The sequence below is a fragment of the Aedes aegypti genome, chromosome 2 (assembly GCF_002204515.2).
Source record: "Aedes aegypti strain LVP_AGWG chromosome 2, AaegL5.0 Primary Assembly, whole genome shotgun sequence".
In the NCBI taxonomy this organism is placed as follows: Eukaryota; Metazoa; Arthropoda; class Insecta; order Diptera; family Culicidae; genus Aedes; species Aedes aegypti.
Window position 1 is genome coordinate 277,286,348 of NC_035108.1, and position 7,162 is coordinate 277,293,509.

Here is a 7,162-nt window from a genome sequence, read left to right on the forward strand (position 1 = left end):
AAGCGAAGAAAAACTTACTATCTCTATGGACCGATGCACGAGTTCACTAATTTGACGTTTGAGCGGTGCCGAATTCACTAGTTTCCATGGTCACGTAAATAACACGGCACCGCTCAAACGTCAATGAGTGAACGCGTGCATTGGTCCATAGGACCATGATCGGCAGTGTTTTGCAAGTTGTAACAATCTTGTTCAATAAGAGCAGTGAATTAGAGCCCCAAAGAGAAAGCGATGTTAAAGTTGAATTTTTCTCGCTTGTTTACCATTGAAGGCAGATGTTTTATTTTACTGACACTTTAAACAATCTCCGAATATTCGACAGGAACATGTTTAGAAAACTTTTACCATGCACTGTTATCCATCCGATCTAATCAGAGCTGTAAATCATGATTGTTACAGAGAGGATTCAATGTCTGACTATTTGCGAACTGGGAGAAATTCTTAGATTATTAATGTTAAGTTTAGTAGAATCAAAGACAAATTAAAGACCTCGATGTTCCTTGCAGTTGCCCAAAATTTTATGGCTCATAAGCTAATCTAGAATGAGCCTCTGTACGTGCCAAAAATTCTTTTGTTCTCATGACTTTTACTGTGCGCCGTGTGTTGGTGCTGTCTCGTTCTCTCTCACGGGCAACTTGAAAGCAGGGCGCACAGTAAAAGTCAAACGTTTTATAGCATGAATAGGCTCATGCCGTGAAAAGTGTACTGCGATCTGTCAGACTTGGGTACCTTTTGTACTACCGAGGGACCAAATGCAGTACTAGAAGTGGTACACAAGCTGAGCTCGAGTTTGACGGACCTGGTAGAATCCTAGAAGGTAGGCGATAAAGAATTTCTGTATGATAAAAATAGACATGGCCATTTAACTGCACAAACTGTAACTTAACACTAGACAACGGACAAGCAAATCTTGAATTGATTGAAATACATTTAAAACATTCCTGAGCCAATCCTTAAATGAAACCAGTCTTCTAAGATCATCCTTTCACTCCCAGAGATTTAAACAAGCCATGCTTTGAGTCGATCTCAATATGTGGGATCGTTTTGAATTCTTTTATTTTTCAATCTCAGCGTGCGTGATTCGAGCAAGGATTCAATCCCAGGACTGAATCCCAGTCATGGAATCCCTCTTTATCTCGAATACGAATATTTGACGTTACGTGGGGATTAGGACAAACGAAACCGGAAGAATGGGAGGAATAAGTAGTAAGAAGGCAATGAAATTATACCCGTGGTATGAAACGCTTAATTATTGTATCAAAACACTTCAGCAGTCCAGTGCCAGTAGACTGCAAGTTGGTCCCACTATCAGTCAACATCATCCGTGTTGAAGTGAATTGAGTCAAAGATTTGACCGTGACAGTACTATTTTTTTATTACATCTCTCGGTAAATCATTTCAAAATTCCTAATTGCACCTTATGTATGCTCTGTTAAAGAGTAAGCAGTTCCATCGTCTCATATTATTGAGAAGTCATTACATGCCTGTCAAAATGCCAACAAAAATGGTTGCAAGGCTGATGACATGTCATCTTTTAGAAACGTTTCAAGTATCTTGTCAGATAGAAAGTTTCAACCAACTCTGAGGAAAATATCGATGCTAACTCGAGTATTTTTTCACTGCAAACAATCGATCAAGGATTGAATCCTGGGATTCAATCATCCCATACACGTGGCGTGATTCATTGCATGCCTGGATTAGAACAAAACATGCGCGCGAAACAAATCTTGCTTTGATGATTTTGAATCTCAGCAGCTCTTGGAGTGGGATTCTTTGAAGACTGAATGAAACTTGTATGCAAATCTTGAATGAATTGAAGAGGTATTATCTGCCGACATTTTTTGAAAAACTGTATGCGACATTAGATGAACTCCTAGAAAAATATTTAAAGGAATCCAAGAAAAATAGGAATCATAGGGTGGTAAATGACTGGACAATGCGTACCATTGGTACTTCGCGTACCTGCAGGTATAAAATAGACCCCATTTGTGGTCCTTAGCCTCTTGTCCAGTAACTCCTATCCCTACCTCCCCGTGGTGCCGCCTGGGATACGAGTAACCGTAGGGAAGATCGGGTAACCAACCCTGGTGGAACCTTGGTCGTATGCTGACAGGGAAGGGGGGCTCCTCTCTTCTGAGGGTGTAGCTTATCAGAGCGTCTGTTCTCCATGTTAGGGGCGGCTCAAAACAGCGTCTGTTCTCCATGTTAGGAGCGGCTGATCATCGTCCTAGTGCCAGCGTGGGACTCTAAACAGTGCTGTGCACGATGATCCTCCGGCGAGACAGGGGGTTGGTGCAGGCCTTACAAGCCAGCCGTAAAAATCATCAGTACAGGAAGCATACAATGTAAATTCGGACCGGAATAATCGGCATAGACCCAGGCATCGAAAACGGACTAACGATTGGAAACTCGGATCATGGAACTGTAAGTCTCTCAATTTCTTGGGAAGTACCCGCATTCTTTCCGAATTATTGAGGGTCCGCAAGTTCGACATCGTAGCGCTGCAGGAGGTTTGCTGGAAAGGGTCGACGGTACATACGTATAGGGATGGTTATACCATCTACCAGAGCTGCGGCAATAGACATGAGCTGGGCACAGCTTTTATCGTGATGGGCGAAATGCAGAGGCGCGTGATTGGGTGGTGGCCAATCGACAACAGAATGTGCAAGTTGAGGATCAAAGGCCGTTTCTTCAATATCAGCATAATCAACGTGCACAGCCCTCACCTAGCAAGTGACGATGACGATAAGGACGCTTTCTACGCGCAGCTGGAACGTGAATACGACGGCTGCCCAAGCCATGATGTCAAAATCGTTATCGGAGATCTCAACGCTCAGGTTGGCCAGGAGGAGGAATTTAGACCGATTATAGGGAAGTTCAGCGCTCACCAGCTTACGAACGAAAACGGCCTTAGACTGATTGATTTCGCCGCCTCCAAAAACATGGCCATACGTAGTACCTACTTCCAGCACAGCCTCCCGTATCGGTACACCTGGAGATCACCCCAACTGACTGAATCGCAAATCGACCACGTTTTGATTGATGGAAGGCACTTCTCGGACATTATCGACGTCAGAACCTATCGCGGCGCAAACATCGATTCGGACCACTACCTTGTGACGGTTAAAGTGCGCCAACGACTTTCCGTTGTGAACAACATTCGGTACCGACGCCCGCCCCGGTACAATCTGGAGCGACTTAAGCAACCCGAAGTCGCAACTGAATACGCGCAAAGCCTTGAGGCAGCGTTGCCGGAAGAGGGAGAGCTCACCGAAGCCCCTCTTGAGGACTGCTGGAGTAGTCTCAAAGCAGCCATAAACAACGCAGCGGAAGGTGCCATTGGGTTCGTGGAAGCAAATCGACGGAACGGTTGGTTCGACGAGGAGTGTCAGACGGTTTTGGACGAGAAGAATGCAGCTCGGGCGATGATGCTGCAGCAAGGCACCCGTCAAAACGTGGAACGATACAAACAGAAGCGAAGACAGCAAACCCATCTATTCCGGGATAAAAAGCGCCGCCTGGAAGAGTTGGAGTGCGAAGAGATGGAGCAGTTTTATCGTTCTCAAGAAACACGTAAGTTCTACAAGAAACTAAATGCATCCCGCAAAGGCTTTGTGCCGCGAGCCGAAATGTGCCGGGATAAGGATGGTGGTATCTTGACGGACGAACGTGAGGTGATTGAAAGGTGGAAGCAGCACTACGATGAACACCTAAACGGCGCAGAGGAGGAAGATCAAGACAGCAGGAGGAATGGCTTCATCAGTACGGCGGATGAGGAAGACGTGCCAACTCCCACAATAGGTGAAGTTAAGGATGCTATCAAACAGCTCAAGAACAACAAAGCAGCTGGAAAGGATGGTATTGGTGCGGAACTTATTAAAATGGGCCCGGACAGTTTGGCCACTTGTCTGCACCGATTGATAGCCAGGATCTGGGATACAGAACAGCTACCGGAGGAGTGGAAGGAGGGAATAATATACCCAATATACAAAAAGGGTGACAAGTTAGAATGTGAGAACTATCGAGCGATCACCATTCTTAATGCAGCCTATAAAGTGCTTTCCCAGATCATCTTCCGCCGTCTATCGCCACTGGCAAGCAGATTTGTTGGAAGTTATCAAGCCGGATTTGTGGACGGGCGATCGACGACAGACCAAATCTTCATGTTGCGGCAGATCCTTCAAAAGTGTCGCGAATATCAAGTCCCTACGCATCACCTATTCATCGATTTCAAAGCGGCCTATGATACCATCGACCGCGAAGAGCTATGGAAGATTATGGACGAGAACGGTTTTCCCGGGAAACTGACTAGACTGATCAAAGCTACGATGGATAGTGTACAGTGCTGTGTGAAGATATCGGGTGCTTTATCGGACCCGTTTGAAACACGCAAAGGACTTCGACAAGGCGATGGTCTTTCCTGCCTCCTGTTCAATATTGCGCTAGAAGGTGTTATGAAACGGGCGGGGTTCAACATGCGGGGCACGATCTTCAATAAATCCAGCCAGTTCATTTGTTTCGCTGACGACGTGGACATTGTCGGAAGAACGTTCCAGGTGGTTGCTGAACAGTATACCAGGCTGAAACGTGAAGCAGATCGGGTTGGATTGAAGGTAAATACGTCGAAGACGAAATATCTGCTGGCTGGAGGAACCGAGCGCGATAGCGCTCGCATAGGCAGACGCGTGACGATCGACGGGGATGAGTTCGAGGTGGTGGACGAATTCGTCTATCTCGGATTATTGATAACGTCGGATAACAACTGCAGCAGAGAAATTCGAAGACGTATCATCGCCGGAAGTCGTGCTTACTATGGACTCCACAAGACCTTGCGGTCTGGTAAACTTCACTTCCGTACTAAGTGTACCATGTACAAGACGCTAATAAGACCGGTAGTCCTCTACGGGCATGAGACGTGGACAATGCTTGAAGAGGACCTGCAAGCGCTAGGAGTTTTTGAACGACGTGTGCTTAGGACGATCTTCGGCGGAGTATGTGAGAACGGCGTATGGAGGAGAAGAATGAACCACGAGCTTGCGCAACTCTACGGTGAACCCAGTATCACGAAAGTCGCCAAAGCTGGAAGGGTACGATGGGCGGGACACGTTGTGAGAATGCCGGACAACAATCCCGCAAAAATGGTGTTCAACTCAAATCCGGCCGGTACAAGACGAAGGGGAGCGCAACGAGCTAGGTGGTTTGACCAAGTGGAGCAGGATCTTGGAAGTGTGGGGCGATCGAGGAATTGGAGGTTAGCAGCCATGGACCGAGTTAGTTGGCGTAACATTGTGGCGCAGGTCATGTCTTGAAGGACGTAGCGCCAGCAAAAGTAAAGTAAGTAAGGAGTAAATGCCTTGTACCTTTTAAGCAATCCAATCAATAGAATTTCCTGAGAAATTTCTGGAAGAGTGCCTTGAATAATGAAAATCATCTAAAGTCAAATTTAGGAGAAATCTTCACAGGAGTCCCTAGACTCCATGGGGGAATTGATGTCTTATTTATTGGAGGATATGAATCTTAAGGATCTGCCTACTTGAGTTATCCGGGAGCTATTTATTTCTGGAAGAAATAAAGATGGAATCTGTTTTAGGAAGTTCTTGGATGACCTGTATGAAATTCCTATATCCCGTTTCAATAAATGACTAGGCTGTCGGTCAAAGGGATTGACTGAAATTTATTACAAATAACTACAAATAATAATAAGTTTTGTCTGTAATGAATTCATTAAGTGAATTAAAATAATTCTTCAAAGAGTTCCAGACAAATGTTCAAAGACAAAACCAAGTAACAGAGAGATTTTTGTTATTTTATTCAAAAAACGGTAAGTTGTGGGTGGTTGGTTTGTCCGATAAAATTGTTCACTTGCAGAATTAATTTTAGAAATTTCGCGCAGCCCATCAACCACTCGATTACACACTTTTGTCTTTGAACAACCGTCTGAAACTCTTTGAAAAATCAGTGAAATGTAATGTGTTCACTATTGACAAAACTTCAGATTGTTTTTAGCTTCAAGTTTCAACCAATTCGTACTACCAGAAGCTGAAATAACGATCCTCAAACATGGGCTTTTGTACGGAAAAGCATCATTTGGTTAAAAACTTTCGTCGCTGACTGCAGCACTTAAATTGAGGTTTCATGTAGTGTGTGTATAGGCGATATGAGGATCAACAGAACTTTTAAAATGAGAACACTAGAATTGTTTACGGTCTGCAAAAGCGAGGTTTATTCAGTAGGGGAAAAGTAAAGTCCATCTTAGAACACATAAGGATAGGCACTGTAGGCAGCGGCGACTGGAGCAGCAGTATAGGCGGCAGCAGCGAAAGGAGAAGCAGCAGTGTAGGCAGCTGGAGCAAATGGAGAAGCAGCAGTGTAGGCAGCTGGAGCGAAAGGAGAGGTGTAGGCAGCAGCAGTATAAGCAGCGGCAACTGGAGCTGTGTAGGCAGCGGTGGCCACAGGGGCAGTGTAGGCAGCAGCGACCGGAGCAGTGTAAGCAGCAGCCAATGGCGCAGTGTAAGCCGCAGCGATTCCGTTATAGTTACGAGCAATGACTTGAGAGCTCTGGGCAGTCACTACAGCTGGAGCAGCGGCCACAACCGGAGCGGCGACCAGCGGCTTTCCGTTAGCGCAGGCAATGGCAACGGCAGCGAGGACAATCTGAAATTGTAGATACGGTATGAAGTCACTGTACTGTAGAACACTAAAAACTTTAAACCTTACCACTTTGGCGAACATTTTGAAGTTTTGGGGTTTGGTTTGAGGTGGCTTGCTGAAGCTAGAAGAGAACTTGTTGAACTGATGATGTTTTGACGGTGGCTTCCAATGATATTTATACCCACTTTAAATCGTCCGGTGCATCTTCGCGGTGCACCTGTTCCGAAGTCTGCGCTATCGCGTGGGAGGTGGAATCCGAAACGGTTCGGGTACTCAAATCACGTACAGCCGAAACGAAACCGAAAGTACAAGCCCAGGGGCTGAGACATTGTGGGACGCACGCGTCCACGCGCGCCGGTTTACTCAAATTGGTATCCATATCACGATTCGAATTCGCATTATAGCGGACCCGAAATCGCACAATTGCATCGTGTAAATCTATCAATCTGATGGCCTCCCCAGTCGTTCAAGCGGAGCAGTGCGTACAAATCTACGGCGCGACGACGTTTCT

General features: G+C 45.8%; 1 protein-coding gene across 1 annotated transcript; it reads right to left on the bottom strand.

The window, feature by feature from the left end:
• Positions 1-6,199: 6,199 nt before the first annotated feature.
• Positions 6,200-6,844, bottom strand: LOC110676609 (pupal cuticle protein C1B-like). Its single transcript, XM_021845155.1, has 2 exons — positions 6,718-6,844; positions 6,200-6,654 (listed from the first exon to the last, which is right to left on the bottom strand). The coding sequence occupies exons 1-2, from the start codon at positions 6,730-6,732 to the stop codon at positions 6,253-6,255; spliced, it is 417 nt and encodes a 138-aa protein (XP_021700847.1). The 5' UTR covers positions 6,733-6,844; the 3' UTR covers positions 6,200-6,252.
• Between the last annotated feature and the right edge of the window lie 318 nt (positions 6,845-7,162).